The sequence below is a fragment of the Nicotiana tabacum genome, chromosome 18 (assembly GCF_000715075.1).
Source record: "Nicotiana tabacum cultivar K326 chromosome 18, ASM71507v2, whole genome shotgun sequence".
NCBI lineage: Eukaryota > Viridiplantae > Streptophyta > Magnoliopsida > Solanales > Solanaceae > Nicotiana > Nicotiana tabacum.
In genome coordinates this window covers 49341813-49362276 of record NC_134097.1, presented here as the reverse complement: position 1 = coordinate 49362276, position 20464 = coordinate 49341813, and the positions used below count along the sequence as shown (strand labels likewise).

Here is a 20464-nt window from a genome sequence, read left to right as displayed (position 1 = left end):
ACCTCTCTATACCAGGGATAATTGAATTTACGCACAAGGGTGACACTTAATGTAATTGGCACACTTAGTCCCTTAAGCTTAACTTTGTTCCACGTGCTTGCTTTAGGGAAACATCTTCCTGAATGAACCTTCAAGGTTATTATTTTTTTGTCCATTCTATTATTGTCGAAATATTATCTCTGAAATTTCTCATGATATCAGCCATTATAAAATCCTTCAGTCCCTAATTCATGTTCATGTTATCTTGTTCACCAGCCCATACTGATTTTTATTACTCTGGGGTCTAACCTTTCCTCCTGGTAATCACGTTGAAGTCACCAACTCATTTCTCGAAATAAGGATATGACTTTATGGCTTATACTCTTTTATTGTCTCAAGGCCTATCACCTCTTGTATTTTCCTTCACTTGACTATAGACTCTGTCATCATGTCATATTTTGATCTACTGTTATCACTCATATATCACATCTTCCTGGAAACAGCCTCTCTGCCCCTCGGGGTAGGGGTAAGGTCTGCGTACATACTACCCTCCCCAGACCTCACTTGTGGGATTATACTGGGATGATGTTGTTGTTGTTGACTCATATATTACATCTTACTCATGATGCTTCATTTACTCTCTTCTAATTCTCCGGATAATACTTTTTGTTTATCACTTTATTCTAAAAATCTCAACAAAAAAGTTCTTTCCCTTTTTGCTCCCCTAGCGTCATCTCACTAGCTCTTTGGAATGCCTAACATTCTCCTTTTTTTTACTCGGGGCTAGAGTCATACTAAGGTAAATATTTGTCCCTTCTAGGATCCCACTGCCTATCTTCTGAAATTTCTGAATATTCCAGTATTCATATCTGATTGTACTACTCTAGAGTTCACCATTTGAATGTCTCACAAGGAGATCTATTACCACATTTGCACCATCTTTCGGAAACATTAGTTAATGATAACAATCCATCCACAATTGTTTTTGGTTACTCTAACCCGAATTGAATCTTGATATCACCTTCTTCTTTTAAACTATATTTGTTAGCTCCCATTGGGCACAACTGAGATGGGTGTGGTCAATTGTATATATCACCGTTAATATTAAAGGTAACACCAATACTTACATTTCTCTGCCTGAATTGTAAATACTAATAATCTTCATTAACTAGGTACCTCTTACACTTCGTCATCTTGCTTGTTTTACTTGTTGAAACTTGTGTCTACTTTCCGATTCTCTTATTCCTTTTTACCATACGAGTGGATATATATTCTTACCTTATGACTCCTTATCAAGAAGCTTACACATCTTAGTACACACATGATTTGTTGAAGACCCCACATTTGCTCGTCATAAGCATGATGCAAAATTGAGTTCCCCTGACTCAACTCTTTCGCATCAAAAATCAATCTCTTACCAACTGTCTTTCTGAATGTAGGTATCACTGTATTATGAATAAACAAAATTTAGGAGTTTGAATTATTACAACTGAGCTCTATCACACGATCTAGAACAAGAAGAAAGAGTGACAGTCTTAAATGCCCTTTAGCCTCTTGCTTATAAGTGTGGTGCACAACATACCCATAAACAAGACTCTACTAGACACGGCTTGTAGACTCCCTGGGACAGAACTGCTCTGATACCATTTCTGTCATGACCCAAATCGAAGGGCCGCGACGGGCACCCGGTGCCTTACTCAATCGAGTACCAACATAACATATCTTTCTTATTATACTATCTTGAGTAAATGAGCCAGAAACCCGTCATGAGATAACAAGAATAAAACGTAAGGGAATACTCAACATATGACGACCCAACATGATACAAAAACTTACACATGTGACATACGGGCCTATAAGGCCGACATGACCATTTGTAAACTCAACACATAGGCCAACAAGGCCATACAAGTATCCATAAACCTGACATCTGTCTACAAGCCTCTAAGAGTACATAAAATCATAAAGGTCGGGACAGGGCCCGTCATACCAATCAATACATATCCAAAGCATACTGACCAAATAGACAACTCTGGAGCAAGTGGAGTGCACCAACACCTCCGCTGAGCTGATAGCTTACTAGGAAGATTGTCAACCTATCAATCGAGACCTACGGGCATGAAACACAGCGTCCACAGGCAAAAGGGACGTCAGTACAAATAAAGTACCGAGTATGTAAGGCAGGAAAGCATAAACAAGAACATTAATGTAAAGAGAGATAGAGGAGATACAACCTGTAACATCTGAGTGCCTCTGTGGGATACTGACATGAAATGCATAATACATATATATACATAAACTTTTAAAAACATACGCCTCTGTGGGCATTATCATCATCATATCGTACTCGGCCTAAAAGAAGACTCGGTAAAAACGTACCCGACCATCATAAGGCTCGGTAGAATCGTACACGGCCACGTGGAGCTCGGTAAACCCAACTGATCAGTGGTTGCACAATAAGGTATTGTACCCGGCCTACTATAGCGCGGCTCGGTAGAGTAAAGTAGATGATATATATAATGCATGTTAGACTCATGAAATCACGTTCTAAACCTTTTGGAGTGACTTAAGGTCGTTGCACCTTCGATTAACATTATAGACATCATACCATCAATATGAGCTTCTATAGAATTCAAGGATCATACATACTTGCTTAAAATAACTTTATAAGGAAAGAACAACATGGGCAACCTTAGTTTCTAGGAGTAAATCCGTTATGAAATAGCGTATTCATTTCACTTTAGATCATGCCAAAAGAAAGAGGAAAGTTTTTTAACATACCTTAACCATGGTGAGTCCTTAATACCTCCCAAGCTACTCTTCAAACAACTCAACTCAATCTACCATTGCATAAAAAGATTCAAAATCAGTGTTGAATAAAGGCTAAGTCTGTAACTTAAACTTGTAGTTCGTTTATATAAATTCGGGCAGCATCTCCCTTAAAACAAGGACCTCCTCCAATACCATATACCAACAACAATTACCAGAGAAATCCAGCAATATATAATTATCAATAACAAGACACCATAAAACAACAAGTCATAACTATTTTACGACGAGCGACAAGCTCCAATTGGAATTTGTATGCCCCATATCATCTTTTATAGACTTTTTACTTTAACTTAATAGTATCATTAACATGATAATGAAGTCATTCATCAATAATTCCAGCCTTATACCATATATCCATAATAAAGAAAATGATCCACAACTCCAATTATTCTTAATTAGCAACTTTATTCACTAGTTCAGGTCCAGTTCATCCACTTAACTTAACCAATGCCAAGATAACCTTAAGCGCCTGTAGGAACACAATATAATTACCACCTACAGTGGATGCAAGTCGAAATCCATGTTATATTTAGATTACAACAGCCCAACATACCCCAATCAATTCATACCAAAAACGACGACTATAATAGTGTCCAACACCCCGAAAATATTACAAAGAATGACTAATCCATCATTTCGCCATTAAGTGGTGTTTCTCCACACCATTTATCTTCCAAAAACTCCATTAAATAGCAGCAAAATATACAGACCAAAAGCTACACGAAACAGCCCACAAAACAGTCCATTACAAATCAAATAACTCGAACTCACGGCTTCCGATCACCGTCCCGTGAGTTCTAACTATTATGAAATAAATTAATCAATCTTCCTTGATGTTTAAGAGCTTGAAACCAGAAATTAGGCATTTTTATTAACCTCAAAATACCTTCCAAAACTCAAACTACAAAGAAAAAGAGAGGTTATATAGCGATACTTACGTCGTGGGGATCGTTCTAGTGTTATTGCTTCGTGATTTCGTGCCTCGGATGATAATCTTGTTGGATAACCTTGTGAACAGCTTATGGGTGAGGTTAGGGGTCTTATTTGGTCGAGCTCTCTGGAATTATGCAGAAAGAGACGACATAGGAAGATAAATATCCATTTTGGTTGAAAAGTCAAAAGGTGCTACTTGGCACCATCTCATTGGCCCTTTTTCAAATACTTATATCTTTTTTTCCGGATGTCGTATGAGCAAATGGTTAAGAGCGTTGGAAACTACATTCCAAGACCTTCAATTTGGTATATAATATGTCCCAAAAAGACCTCATATAACACACGAAATTTATTACTCAATAAGCTCCATTACAAGGCAAATCCTTAGTCGGTTTTTCCGCAACTTAAATCCGATTTTTCTCAAACTTTATACTTCATATACAAACATATATATAGTCATATCATGGCTTTAAACTCATTTAAATCATGGTTAACAAGTCTCATATTTATCTAAACTTACTTAACACTTCGGCAAACCTTTCTTATCCTTGTAGAAAGATTTCATCCTTTTTGAGTTTACATTAGATAATCCTATAATGATAGTAACGTCTAAAGTACGGGGTGTAACAACATGTACCCTTATAAACATTTATCCTTGAATATTAACTCTCAAAGGCTTGAAAAAAAAAATATGGGATGTAAAATCACTTTATATACTTTCCAAAAGGATCTCATTTCTGAGCTTACATCAACGGACTTACGACGTACTTTCACGTACAAAAACATGGGTTGTAACAATTTGTGTCTAATTTGATAGTTTTTCTTGTGGAATTCATTTCATTAGTGCATATTGATGGTATTGTTCTGATTATGAATAGATTCGAAGCGATTGGAGGCCGAGTCGAGGGGCAAGATCATCGTAGAGTAGAGATTTGACCGGTTTAAGGTAAGTAACGATTGTAAATCTAGTCCTGAGGGTATGAAACCGCGGATTTTGTATCGTATTACTATTTTGAGGTGACGCACATGCTAGGTGACGGGCGTGTGAGCGTCCACCATTGGGGATTGTGATTTGGTCCGTTCCGTAGCAACTATAAAGTTGCGTATTTAGTTGAAACTATATGATACTTATGTGTTTAGAAAGATTTTCTGTAAATTGGGTTAAATGCCATGTTTGGGCCTTGTGCCAGAGTTATTTGGACCCTTAGGGGCCTTTTTCTTACTATCCTCTCACTGTTTTCGATTGAAAATCTATACTCAGTCATGTTATACTTATTGATTCCATAATTCAATCTTTATTACTCTATTTTGATGCATATAAATGTTGTTTTGGGCTGAATACCTACCCTATTTTACTGAGATCCCGAGTGGCTTGAGAGGTTTATGACTGAGTGAGGCCGAGGACCTGATTTGTGAGGATATTTATGGGACCGGACTGCACGCCGCAGCATGTTGTTACTGATTCATGATTATGTGAAGCCGAGGGCCTGATTGATTTATGTCACGAGGTCGCTTGTTATAGCACTTGGGCTTAGTCTACACACCCCTAGTAAGCGCAAGTACCTACTGAGTGATATTTTTGCTTGAGGGGCTGTATATGAGTGATAGTGAGGTATACCCGAGGGGCCGTATACGAATGACTGTGAGGTATGCCCAAGGGGATGTATATGAGTGATGTTTTGCCCGAGGGGCTGTTTATGATTCCATCATTTTACTCACTATTGCATTGAGCCTCTGTTTGAGAATTGTTGAAAAATATCTTTAAATGATTTTTACTGGAATTGAGTTTAAACGAAATGATTTGATTCAAACTCTGCTTTTAAAGTCTGTTGTATTTTTACTTTCATGATATGAACTTTACATGCTTTATTGTTCGTCATTACTGCTCAACCTTTATTTACTTTGGTTACTTACTGAGTTGGCGTACTCACGTTACTCTCTGCACCTTGTAGCGAGTGTTGATTGTTCAGTTGCAGATCCATCGGAGTTAGCCTGGCGATCGCTGCCCTGCTTTCCTACCTTTTTATCTTCCCTTAGTTGTATTCAGTTATTTCCAAACTATGTTAGTCTTGATATTGTCAGAGGGTTGTAGCAGATGCTCATAACTAGTTACACCCCGATGTCAGACTTTCTTTCTGCACTTTTATTTTGATTTGAACTCTTTTATGAAGATTTTATATTAAATAGTTTTGGAACTATCTTTGAAATGGAAATATCGATTTGTTTTGGTAATGTTTCGGCTTTCCTAGTACCACATAGGCGCCATCACGACAGGGTTAGTTTTGGGTCGTGACACAAGATTGTGTCGTAGAAGATTATCCTTCCAATATGGCAACTCCCAAAATATGCTCTGTTTTATGCAATTATGAGTAACAACATATCCAGAAAATCTAGAATGTAGGGCCTCGGTAACTGTAGTGATGTTCTGAACCCTCTCCCAGATTTCCTCACCGGACAAAATTGGAGGTAGCAAACTTTGTGGTAGAGATTTGGAGATGCGAGCAGTTCCGTTTTTGTGACTTCTCCTATTTCTTACCTTAATTTGTTGTTGCTATTATTGCCCCGTATTTGGCACTAGTTGTGTAGTCAATTTGAAGAAATTTTGTAACCCTCTTATTGTTATAGTGGAGCTTTTTTAATCTTTGTGATCCGTGAATTTTTACCTTCGGTTAAAAGGGTTTTCCACGTTAAAATTTGGTGTTCTTTATCTTATTTATTTTTGGGTTTGCCTCTTCCCCAACATAACAATGGTATCAGAGCTTTGATTATTTATCTGGGATTTTTACGGAATGGAGGCAAATATGAGCAAGATAATATGTTTAAATAGAAACAATTATAATGTTTGGATAAGCAAGATGAACGATTTATTGTTCGTGAAGAAGATGCATCTACCAGTTTTTGCAACTCATAAACCCGAGACTGTATCTGATGAAGATTGGGATTTCGAGCATCAGCAAATATATGGATATATACGACAATGGGTTGAATATAATGTTCACAAGCATATTGTTAATGAGACACATACGAGATCATTGTGGGAAAAGCTAGAGACTCTTTATGCTTCAAAAACTGGAAACAACAAGTTGTTCATACTAAAGCAATTGATGACCTTTAAATACAAGGAGGGCGGTCCTATTCTTGATCACATAAATAATTTTCAGGGCGTCCTTGATTAGCTGTCTGGAATGGGAGTTAATTTTAATGATGAGATATAAGGACTTTGGCTTCTTAATACTTTGCCAGATTTTTGGGAAACTCTTCATGTTTCATTAACAAATTCAGCTCCTGGTGGTAAGGTGATGGAATATGCCAAGAGTGGTGTGTTGAACGAGGAAGTAAGGAGAAAATCTCAGGGTTTGTCCTCACAAAGCATATATCTTGGTTACAGGAGACCGGGGGAGAGATAGAAAAAGAGGTTCGAGGAATAGAGGTAAAAACAGAAGTAAGTCAAGGTTCAAATACCATAATATTACGTACAACCACTGTGGCAAGAAAGGGCATATCAAAAGGTTCTGTCACAAATTGAAGCAAGACATTAGAGAAGGAAAAAAGTTGAAAATAACGAGAGCAATGTTATTAGGCCCCGTGCGAGGCACGACCTTCAAATATCATGCAGATAAATAGACCTTATTAAACCCCATGTGAGGCACGACCTTCATATATCATATGGATAAATGTACATAAAGATAACTTAACAAGGTTCTTGTTTCTTAGCTTCTGAAACATGTTCACAACTTAGTAAAGCAGTTATCTATGTGAACGATTCCTTGATACAAGTATGTTACAGACCCTTCATATAAGGAAATCTAAACACTTTGAAGAAACAAGGAATTTTACGAAACCGTCCGAAGGTTTGATACTATAGAATCAATGTCACATGAAGGCAAATAAGGAATATCAAGTATATGAATAGAAGCTTCACGACATTTCGTTCTTTAGGATTTCTATTGTGAGGAAACATGTCATATGGAGTCATGGCAAGAAAATGGAAACAAGATAGTGATCATTACATACTTCGATTCCAATCCTTAACGTATTACAACAATCAAAATACTTCTTAGTAGCTTCAATCTATAACAATAATGATAATAGAAATTCATGTTAACAATCAAACATTGGTTCCAACCATTTAGGCAAATCGTCAAACACTTAACGAGCGTAAAGCTTTAAGGTTCTTTTACAATGGAGTTTCACTACACCCTTTATGTCTCATAGCTCACAATAGCATACTAAACATCTTGTGAGGTCAACCAATACTTTCCTTATAGCATCAACATACAAAATAGCCCCTAACCATCTCAAACAAATAGCAAAACTTGGACTCACGGTTTTTTATCACCGTCCCGTGAGTCCACCGCCATACAATATACTAGAAATACTCATATGAATCAGTATCATAGCTTAGAAGAAGATATTTTACCTTGTTGGTAGTACTCTAGAAGTTCTTCACTTGAATTTACTAAGAGGAGGACCTTGCTTCTAAAACCCAAAGATGGATTGAGGTGAGATTCATGTCTTTGATAATTATTTAAGCTAGAGTAGTAGTTGAAACACTTATCTTGATCTTGGAGGGTGAGAGAAGAGGAAAAATGGAGAGATTATGCCTAAAAACGTTTAGCAAGTGACTAAGAATGAATTCCCAAAGTTTTACCTTATAAAACATAAAGTTTGGCGACTTTACCTAGGAGGTGTTATGTGTCCCGTATTCATTGGGCACTATGCAGGTTCGTAGTATAACACGTATAATTTTTTGTACCATTAGTATGTTGAAAACGAGACTTAAGACCTTTAATTTGATAAGTAATCCACCACCTAAATCATCATACACGGGTAGGTAGCTTGTTTGAAATTGAAGCTGGTACGAGCTCCTTTGAAATACGGGGATGTTGTGTGAATTCTTACTTGATTTTGTGCTAGAGATCTTCTTATACCTTAGTTAACTTTCAAAATACATGATACACTTATTTTAGGACCATCTTATATGGTATAAGTCTGTAGCCTCCTTGGACATGCAAAAAATATATCTAGCCATTGTTTTCACATCTTAAAGTCTTAAATTGTTTAGCCACTTTTGACTATATTATCCTTGTTGGTTCCCGCACTTCCAATCTTGGTGTCATTATATCCATGTCGTACGGATCAAACCTTAGCCCCATAGTAACGGGTGTTATACAAGAGCCTCGCAGCATTAACTTCATCCCGTATTTGTTGTCTCTTGCTTTAACGGATGTTCATCACGGCTATAACATTCACCATATTGGTACCGCATAGACAAACAAAAAGTCAATAAACTATCAAATTGGTCTAATATATACCCTCAACTACACTTTTGTGGCTGAATTGCTAGTGCATATGCATTATTTTGGAAATGTTTCATGTTTGATTTATAATATTAAGATTAGGTTATATTGCGACAGGGAAACTATCACCATTAGTTTGTTTACGTGGATATGAAAAGCTCATGTGCTCATCTTTTAACATGGGTCGTTGATTAATTCCAAATAAAAATTGACAATCTTTTGCTTCCATCGCCTTATTTCATTTGAAACTGCGTATATAAATATGTACTTTAATCGAGGATTCTTTTTATCGTCACTCAACCCGTTGTATCAATGGAGTATTAGGGCTGTCAAATTTGACCCAAACCCAAATGACCCGCCCAACTCGTTCAAGGTTGGGTTGGTTATTGACCCGCCAATTTGTTAAACTTGACCCATCTTGACTCAATTCATCTCAACCCATTTAAAATGGAATTTTTATATTCTTATGCCATATAGTAAACTATATTACCCTTCATGCTTAACTTTTAATATAATTACCTTCTATATACCTAATTACCATCTATATACCATTTTAGGATTTTAATGGTATTAATTAGTCTCCTAATTTTACTCAACCGTATATTCCCACTCCCCCAAGTTTCTCTCTCCAAATCCCACCACCTCACTCACGTATCAAACCACATCCCACGATTTCCTCTTCAATCACCCACGATTTCCTCTTCTAAAACCAGCGAAAATTTGTAACCCCTCCACCATTGACAACCATTAAAAAGTTTTGAAGCTTTGAATTCGAATTTGGGTTTTCAAAAGACATTTGCTTGTTTGGATTGGATGTTGTTGCAAAGAATTGAGAATTCTCTCTACGTCTCTCTCTATCTCTCAATCCCAAATTTTAGTAATATAAAGCAAAGGAAAAGAGAGCAGCAATTCCACCATTGACACCCATTAAAAAGCTTTGAAGCTTTGAATTCGAATTTGGGTTTTCAAAAATCATTATTTGTTTGGATTGGGTGTTGTTGAAAATAATTGGGAATATGGTTTAGAGTTTATATCTCAATTTTGAGGGGTTTTGGTGAAGACTCGACTTGATTTTGGCTGAATTTCAGATTGAAACTCTAAGAAGAAGAAGATCATTATTTGAAGCTTTGAATTCGAATTTGGGTTTTCAAAAATCATTATTTGTTTGGATTGGGTGTTGTTGAAAATAATCGGGAATATGGTTTGGAGTTTATATCTCAATTTTGAGGGGCTTTGGTGAAGATTAGACTTGATTTTGGCTGAATTTTAGATTGAATATATTGCAGAAATTGTAGAAAAAATGTAGAAAAATTGTAGACTGTTGTTTATTTATTTTTCTTTTATTTATTTAACTATTGTATGAAAGTTGAACAACATTGTATAAAAATTGTATTTAACTGGTATTATGTTGTAGTTGTATATAACTGAGTAGAAATAATGTATGAAAATAAGTTGTATAATATATAATTAGTTGTGTGAAATTTATTTTTACTATGTATAATTAGTTGTATGAAATTTGCTTGTCTTGGTATATTTGTCCTACTTCAATAAAACTTGGTGTACTATCTCTTATTATTATACTTTCATATTCCATTATAACGGGAGATGTTTGCATATCAAGTAACTTTAGTGTTCCAGACGAACCTGCATGAAAATACAGATAAATTCTGTTACAGTTTGTAGAAATTTTGTAGATAATTTGTAGAAACGTTGAAATTCTATATTTCATATTAATTTTTCAAATGATATGTAGTTTTATTGTAGAATAAATGTAGAAATTTTGTAGATATTGTGAAAATACATACATACATACATGTATACATACATATATATATATATACATACATATATATATATATACATACATACATACATACATATATACATACATGTATACATACATATATATATATATATATATATATATATATATATATATATATATATATATATATATATATATATATATATATATGTAGATAAAATGTAGATAAAGTGTAGGACATTGATATACAACCAAAATTTGATAGAAAATGTATCAGCACAAACCTGCAACTGTGTTCTCATTGGTGATACTCAATTACATATTGAAATCGCGAACAGTTATACATAGCGGATATGATCATAAGTTTTTGTTTTTCTTTTTCGTCTCCATGAATACACAACTACAATATAATACCACTTACATACAATTTTTATACAATATTGTTCAACCTTCATACAATAGTTAAATGAATAAAAGAAAAATAAATAAACAACAGTCTACAATTTTTGTAATATAATGTATGTCATGTCTTCTTTTTCTTCTTCTTCTTCGAGTTTCAATATGAAATTCAGCCAAAACCAAGCCTAATCTTCACCAAAACCCCTTAAAATTGAGATATAAACTCCAAACCATATTCCCAATTATTTTCAACAACACCCAATCCAAACAAATAATAATTTTTGAAAACCCAAATTCGAATTCAAAGCTTCAAAGCTTTTTAATGGCTGTCAATGGTGGAATTGTTGCTCTCTTTTCCTTTGCTTTGTATTTGATTTCTATAATTTTTCGGATGTATCGATCATTAATTGTTGTGCTATTGTAGAAATCAATAGACTATAACTCGCATCCTCATCGACTACAATGTCATCGACCTGAAATTCTCTAAATCTCTCATAGTTATCCCAATTCTCATTCAGTTGTAGCATAATTGAAATTTTGGACATAATTGTGTTTGTTGCAGAAGAATTGTAGAAGATATAGTCATTTTTGATTTGTGAAATCAGAAAAAATATTGAAACACAGTGTATCGCAAAAACAGAGTCGCTAAATTTTGAATCGAAACAGCCGATAATATTAATGCATGATTTGCGTTGTAAAATATCTGGAAGAATATTTAATTCTTCAATATTAGTGCGCCTAAATAAGGAAGCCTACAACTACAATGATTCTTTATTTAATGAATTGTTTATATTTTGTAGAAACTATTAGCATGGTGGGTAATATGCAAACTATGAACATATTTGGTAATATAGTTTCTTATATGGTATAGGAACGAAAATTTCTCATTTAAAATTGAGCCAATTTTTAGCCCAAATTGATTCATGAATAACTTTGTCAAAATATCTTATAAATAAATTTTTTTTGTTTGATATGTTATATATGACTATAACAAAAGAAAAAAGAAGTTTTCCTTACTAATTATACAATTCATAAGAAGACAACACATATTAAGTGAAGCTTGAAAAGAATTGGGCAGGTTGAGCTATGACCTGAATTTTAGCTCATTTTAACCCAACTCATCTTAGCCCAAATAAGAGTGTTCTCTACACTATCTCATTCTAGCAGAATCAACATTACCAATAGTGTTAGCACCAAACCAAAAATTTAAACTTAAGCCAAAAAAAAAGAAACTTAAACCCTCGCAAAATTAAAATACATTTGGCACATAACCATTAACAATTGATGAAAACATAGATCAAAGGTACGTCGAGTTGCATTTATTGTTCTTGGTGCAAAGTGGTTAAAAATTGGAAAAATTTCACATTAGAACTATTGGGCTCCCTACTTTTCGCTTTTAGTCTATATTTCAATTTACAACCAACTAGCCCAAAAATAATAGGTTAAGATTCAATATCCAATTCCAATAAATTCTAAAATTACTATTTAATTTTAAAAAAAGATTCCTCAAGCTTTTAAATTAATTTTTGAATCAGTAACTGTGGCTCAAATATTAGTACAACAAACCAAATTCATTTGGGTGGTGAAAATTAGATTTTCAACAAGCTTAAATATGTGGGTTTAAATTCCGAATTTGATTTTGTGAGAAATTTGGAGTGGGTGCTATTTAGACTTGTTAGACATAGTATAAGGAGGTTGTATATAAAATTTGAAATCATTTAATGGAGATTTGGACTGATTTGAATAAGAATTGTAACTGAAAATCGTAGAAAAAATTTGTCTACAGACGCTTGTATAAATGTGTATAAAAGTGTATAATAGTGTATAAGGTGTATTTCTACACTAATATACACTATTATACAAAATTATACATAATTATACAAAAAATTGGCGTCGTCTTCTTCCTTGCGTCTTTTCTAAAATTTAACTCAAATCTACTCCAAATCACTTCAAACTTAAATTTTAAACTTCTTTTGATATTTTCAATCAATTAGAGCAACACCCAATCCAAACAACCAACAAATTCAAAAAAAAACATTTTCGAAAGCAAAGCTTTGAATGGTCTTCAATGTTGGACTTCTACTCTTCAATTTTCTTACATTGCAAGCAGGTGACATAAGAGGAGAAGCAAAAAATACACGGCCCCTTGAAGCATATGTATAAGATGTGAGAAGAAAAGAGAGTGAAAGCAATGGTTGTGAAAACACATTTAACTCCATAACTTTTAGAAACAATAGTTACAAGGACACAAATTTTGAATTTGCTAGTGCTTTTAAAATATGTATAATGTGGACTAGGTCCGATAAAACTTAAAAATATGGATCATTTTTTGTTATGGCGTGAAGTCATATGTATTTTCTTGTAATTCTTACATAAAAATTTTGTGCCTGTTGGGTTATCCAGTGTGGCTTTGTAATAGAGGGATCTAATAATTGACCAATGCTCTCAATAAAAGACACGGTTATCGTTTGACTAATGAATGAAGGAAAAAAACATTGAGCTCCCAAAGGGGCTCCAACTGGGTTGCTCCACTACTAGGTCTGCCGAAAGCACCATTGCCATTGTGGAGATTTTGAAAGACGAAAGACCTGTTTACCCCTATCCATGGGTAATTCTTTACATCAAAACAGGAGTGGCAACAGATCAACGAACCCTAACAAATACAACCCAAAAAAATAGCAAAAAACACAAAAACCTTCTCACAGGCTTTAGTTCGTTCAAAGTCGACTCCAACATGAATCTACACTGACAGAAATCAGTTACTAAAACTAGATATATTTGACGAGGGCAAGCTTAACTATAATGCATGATCTTTCCCCTGATTCCCTGAGCATTTAAGCAAAGCTTTAAGCACTTGTTGACTTGTAGTGACATTCATCGATGGTAGAGTAAGCCAGCCCTTCCGATTCAAGAGATGCTATTGCTTCCCTATCAAGATTCAAAAAAGATTAGGTTATAAAGAAGGGACTTGTTACAATCTGCATGCAAATGAAAATGAGGAACAAAATTGTCCTTTATCTTTTTGTTTGATAGATAAAGAGATATACTTGATTTTCTCCAGAGGAACTTTAAGTTGTTGAGCAATTTCATTCCAGTGTATCCCTTTCTCCTGTGAACTGAACATGGATAGATGATAAGATTTTGCATCTAGAGCTAGGAAACATGATCAACTCAAACGAAGATGAATGATGTTCTTCAAAAGACCCCTTCTACAATATTACAGCTTGGTATTAAAAGCAGTTGAGTGCTACATGTTGCAGAATTACTCAGACGCCAACTACATGTTCCACAAAAAGCAAAATTGGTACGAGCCGATTATGTTTTAACTACCATCGAGCAATTCAACTCTAGGAAATGATATCTATCTTGATTTCAAATGAAGCATGGAATCTTGATCTTTTTATTAGTTTGATGGAAGATTCACCATATTTCAATGCATTTCTTCCTTGAGGGCATAATTATTGTGATTCCCTCCACTATACAATATCACTTACTCCTACAAATAGAGAACAGTGTTTTTATTTTTGATATCCATATGAAAACAACATTCGAATCGTCCTTAAATTTTAATTGCTACAAATATGCATGACCAATCAAGCACTGAAAATAACCTCCACAAATGGTTCTCATCAAAGAACATTTTCCAGATAATAGTTTCGGAAAATGTTATATGCACAATCAAATTTATAACCGTGGTGCCTGGTCCAACTTGAGCAAGCCAGCCAGCGGCAGATTTTGGCCAAATTATGATGCACGTGAACCCATGGTCTTTCCTCCAAAACAAGTATTTTATGTACATATTTCCTAGAATTGATCTTATTTGTTGGCCCCCATGCTCCAAAATGGTTGAATGGTGCATTTGGTTAAATATTGAGTTTTCTACCCAAAGGAAGAGGTATCAGTTCCCACTAAATATTCTTTTTTCTTCTTTCTTAGCGGTGCACCCATGTTCTAAAAATCCTAAATTCGTCTCTGGCTTGAGCGCACATTGACTAATTCCATGGGATACTTGCTACCTCCCACAAGCACAACCAAATAGGATTCACTATTTTCAGTAAATATTTGGCTTAAAATGGCAAGTAATGTCAAATCAAATGCCTTCAGCACTTTGAGGCAGTAGTTTCAAAGCTGCTGACCTCTTTTCTACTTTTCCTTTCTTTCAGAACTATCTTTTTCAAAATCAATTGCTCTGAACAAAATATAATTATCCCATAAAGTTTACCAAAATACTCTCAGAGCATCGTCGTCATTGCAAAATATGAACATAGATAAATCATGTTGTGTTCAGTGTCTGCTCAAGAGGATTTAGATTTGGGCTGTACTGTGTATATGCATCTTTGTATACATATGCATGTATGTGTGTATGAATGACAGTATCTTTTCTAGCTTCACAAGTTAATCACAGTAGAGAAGTTACTCAAATCAAGTAAACCTATATTCTTGCAGCTGCCAAATTTGCCTGGAATGTTTGAAAAGCCAACTAGGTGCCATTTAACCCTCAGAAACGAGTGTGACGAAGGATAATGTTACCCCCTTCTCTTCAATTCGAAGTTCCTTGTCTTTTTAAAAGGTCAAACTTGATCAAACTTATTTCTGATAATTCTCTCGTATGCTTTTGAAGAACAAAATGAGAAAAATAACAAAATATAAACAAGTAAGATCAAGAAGAAGCTTCCTGGATTTCAAATGCTGAATAAATCTTTCATCAAATTAGAGTTTTAAGAGAATCTTAATTTTTGGATGAACAGGGCGTCGTTCACTTTGAGATGGAGAGGAAACTCAAACCAAAAAAGTTAGTTTAACTCTTGAAAACTAGACTATGTCATTCGGAAAGCATACGATTCATACTCAATAAAATTTTCTCTTCTGAAATAGTATATCAACCAAAGAGAAGCTATGAGCATCATGAATCACTGATATGATTAACAGCATATTAAACAACTTACAGTGATGACGGCTGTTCCAAATAATCGATCACTGCCTTCTCTATGCCCTTGAGCCCATCGATGCTCAAATGTCCAGACAACTGAAAGAAATAATGGGTGAAGCAGATAATCACACAAAATCATTTGTGCATGATGCATAATAGAATAGCGATCTGGAATCATCATTCACTGCATAGTCCAATACTAACCTGACTGGAACTGAATCCACTTAAAGGGGCACTAACTGCTGCAAGCACATCAGTTTGACCGGGAGCGGAGACAGAGAGACCGCTCTGTATTGGAGAAAAGAGTAAAGTTATTCTACAAGTAGGGCTGTAGAAGGAACAGAAAAGGATGATTTATATCAAACTCTCATTTGCTTTTAGAAGCCAATTTTTACCTGTGGCTTCCTATTGCAGTGATGGACATAGATACATTCAAGGTAGTGTGTAGCAACTTCATTGTAATCAGTAATCGGTCTGAAATATCATCAACGACCAAAATAGTGTGTTTATTGATAAGCTTATAAAAGAATCGCTATATACAATGATGTAAAGTTTTTAGCAATCTTTCTGGCAAGGGGGACAAAGAGTTAGGATAAACCTTTTGTTACAACTTGAAAGGAAGAGAATTTGGGCAAATTTTCACATATCATATTTTGGAGGAAAATAAAAGCTAAAGAAACCAACTTCATTTTACATTAGTTGCACATGCAGCATAAACTAAGTTACTTGGAGATAAAATGCTTGCTTTCGAAAGGTTAAGAGGTGCTATGCATATCTTGAAAACTCAGGGATGCCACGTGAAAACTGGAAAACAACCGGGGAGAATGGAGTCTCACCCTTCATCAACAACTGATTCTAGAGTTCAATTTAATTAAAACTAAGGTCCATAAGGGACAAACAATATAAAATCTCTAAATTACAAGTAATAAGCCAAACTAAAGATTAGTCAAGGATGATCTGTGGAACAAGCAAAGTTCAACCACAAACCACCCGAAGATAATTTCGGCACTCAATATCACTATAGACATCCTAAAAATGATCAAGAAAGAGAAACACAAAGAAAGCTATACATAGGAATTGGAAGTTATACCAATAAACAGATTTGGAAATCAATGTCGAAAACCTCACACCATCTGAAAAGACACTCAAAGGACATTAATTCACAAACAAAGAGTACGCAAGTCCAAGAAAATAGTTTCTATAACAAATAAACACTAAGCTGTCCTGATTCAACTCCATAGCATGTCCCCAGCGTCCAATACTAAATTGTTTGTCTTCTAATATTCTACCTTTCTCTAGGCAAAAACAAAAAGTTGGGAGCGCGAACTTTAATACAGTGTACAACAAGAGGAGGCATGATTGATAAATTATGGATCAGTCTTAAAATGTTTAAGAAAATACCTGGAAAAGCAGATATTACATACTTGAAATGACTAATCATACCAAAGTTTGATAAAGATCATAAAGTTCAATTGACGAAACACCATAAGACATACACTGTAAATCTCTATGGTTCTCAGTGAACACCTCACACTTGAAGGACTGCAAATTTGGCTATGTAAGTTGAAATCAGGTAGTGCTAAAGGGAAAGGTTGTTCCCCCCTCAGAGAGAACACAAATAAATGAACAAAGAGATCATCCTTGGATCAAAACTAACAAGTAGAAGAGGATTATGGATTAGTTTTCCCCCACTAATTGGAGAAAAATCAAGGGTGTGAATATTCTATCAAAAAAGTAGTTCCAATCGTTGAAGACATTATGAGGTCATGATATTGTTTAACTCTTGAGAAGAAAAAGGTATTATCTGTTAGAGATATTAATGACGAACTGCAACATAATTGCAATAACAAGTAAGGAAAATTTGGCCATAGAATAGTTAAGATCGTACAAGTTTAGAGCATTTTTTAAAATAGAACAAGAATAGAAGCATAGACTTCACAAACCTGATAGCAAAAATCACTAGCTGTGTTTTACCCTGAAAACCTTTCAAGTGTCCGTGGACCCGCACATACATCCCATCCCTGCTTAAAGAAATGTAGATTTACAAAGGTAAAAAAGAAAAAACACATCATTGGCTCCCAAATGGTTGATAGAGACGTGACTTACGATACTTCCTCTACTTCCTTGGTATCCACAGCATCATTCACCCTGAAAAAGGGTAAGAGATTAAACCTAGAGCCATCAAGGTAGACAACATCAAGCTTCAAATACTGCATTGAGCTCCCTAATTTTTTTAAGTTTGGTCAAACTTGTTGCATTTCAATTACAGAAAATACAAGTTCACATTAGTTACCAAAAGAGAAAATGCAAGTTCACCTTCATTTTATGCACAGGAAGAACTTCTTTTAAGAAGGCACCTCCATTTTTATGTACTGAAAGCAGTATTAGGAATAAAAGCACCCAAACCAATCGATAGGAAAATGACTAATAACACAGTAAAGATCCTGTATCACCATCTTAAATACTTCAATTGTTCAAGAAACACAGCCAAAATGTGAAAGTTACTTACAAGAAGTAAGTTTTAATTTAAGTGCTCTTGCAGCAATGGATCCCCTTAGGATGACCATTGTTTGCCCCCTAACAGCATGTAGATCATATATGTATTTTTATGTCTTTATATAAGTGAGAAAATGTAATGTCAAGAAAAAGAAAAGCAAGAAAATTTACCATCTAGTGCATTCAATGCGACCAGTGCCATCATCAATTGTAAAAGTCACATCTGTCACTCTCTCGGATTTTTTAAATGCCAATCCGACCAATCTCACCTAAACCAAAAAGTTGGGTAAAATTTCACAGACAACCCCCAAAATATCTTTTCTAGTGGAAGGAATAAATATGCAATATTTACACAACACTGGAAATGGCACCTTAGCACACAGCACCACCGAAAGAGTAGCTTAACCCAACAATTGCCCTTTGAATTGACTCAATTTTAACCCACAAAAACTACAAACCAAAAATTAAGTGGAAATTTCCACAGGTATACCTGGATTTACTGAATAACAATATTGACCCTCAAAAATTCTAAACAGAAGAATCAAGTAATCCAAAATATTACCTCCTCCCAATTCATATGACACTATTAATATGAACAGTCAAAGTGGCTTTTTCTTGAATCCTTGTAATCACAAACAATTGTGATTTGAAAATACTTTTCATTTCGTTTCCAGTTATGTGAATTCCCATTTTTTCTAGAAAATAAGTTGCGACATGGATACCCCAATTAAGACCAAAATTTAAATGTTTTAACCCTTGTGCTCTTTTAGAACGGACCGAGTACCCAAAAAAATGAACAAATTCTTGACTTCAAAAAGAAAAAAAAAATAAAACAACACTTACATTATTGACATCGACACCATCAATAACAAAGTTAGATTTCTCATCACTTGATTGTATTGCTTGGCTTATCTGTTTCACTGTTAGCGGAAGCAGAGGTGGGTTATCACGACTCTGTCCAAAAAAATAAAAAGAATCTTGTCATGTGCGAGAAAAATACATCAGAAAAGGAAAAGGTTTATTGGGTTTGGCAGTAGAGATTCATTACCTTAGCGGAAGTGCGTGAAGGATCGGAGCCTTGAGTTGATTGAGAAGGCATAAAACCTCCGCCAGAAAATGAGTCCAATTGACTGCCTCCGAACATTTTTTCGATTCTTTCTTTACTTTACTCTCTCAAAAAGGGAAATAGATTAAGTTGGGTGTTTTGTTGACAGAGGAATTTATTCTATATTGTAACCCTATAAAAATGTTGAAGAATTTTCCCGCCATTTTTTGCAACTTTTCCCGCTAATAAACCGAAGGGGTTTGCATAACATGTATTCTCTTTTTATAAATTATTTAAACGGTACCCACTTAGTAGTAAATTAATAATATTCAAACAAAAAAAAAACTAAGGAACATTATAAAAGTTGCGTCCAATATAGATCGTGTGATTTGCTACCATAATTTCTAGTTTTTCAATGCAGTAGCTTTATTCAAAAATCCAAAACTTGTTGTTGATCATCAAAAACACTTCAGATTTAATTTACAGATGTAGTGTGAGTATTATTTATGTATTTATTTATCAATATTTCTGTAGTTGATCGAGCTTTCATCAAGCACTTTAGATTTTGCATTATTTTTGTGGTTGATCGAGCTTTATATTATAATTAATTAGAATCAGATTCTTTTTTTTGAAGTTTAACAATTTAAAAAAAAAAACTTCACGAAAAAAATAAAATTTAGTAACTTTATGTTACTTAAAATTAGTTAGAAATCATATTTAGTTGTCTGATATTTGAAACTTTAGATTTTATAACTTGTAGAGCCTCAAATATTTTGAAAGCTTAA

The 20464-nt window shown here is 34.5% G+C and overlaps 1 protein-coding gene and 1 long non-coding RNA gene across 2 annotated transcripts; both read right to left on the bottom strand.

The window, feature by feature from the left end:
* Nucleotides 1–1728: 1728 nt before the first annotated feature.
* On the bottom strand, nt 1729–3904 carry LOC142172902 (uncharacterized). The gene is made up of 3 exons (XR_012702057.1): nt 3750–3904; nt 2761–2819; nt 1729–2089 (listed from the first exon to the last, which is right to left on the bottom strand). It is a non-coding gene; the product is annotated as an uncharacterized LOC142172902 (long non-coding RNA).
* A 9839-nt stretch (nt 3905–13743) lies between these two features.
* On the bottom strand, nt 13744–19854 carry LOC107785850 (replication protein A 32 kDa subunit A-like). The gene is made up of 10 exons (XM_016607237.2): nt 19683–19854; nt 19478–19588; nt 18806–18903; nt 18245–18286; nt 18082–18159; nt 16534–16612; nt 16343–16426; nt 16155–16234; nt 14256–14324; nt 13744–14136 (listed from the first exon to the last, which is right to left on the bottom strand). Exons 1-10 carry the CDS (start codon nt 19776–19778, stop codon nt 14055–14057), a joined length of 819 nt encoding a protein of 272 aa, XP_016462723.2. The 5' UTR covers nt 19779–19854; the 3' UTR covers nt 13744–14054.
* Nucleotides 19855–20464: the final 610 nt, after the last annotated feature.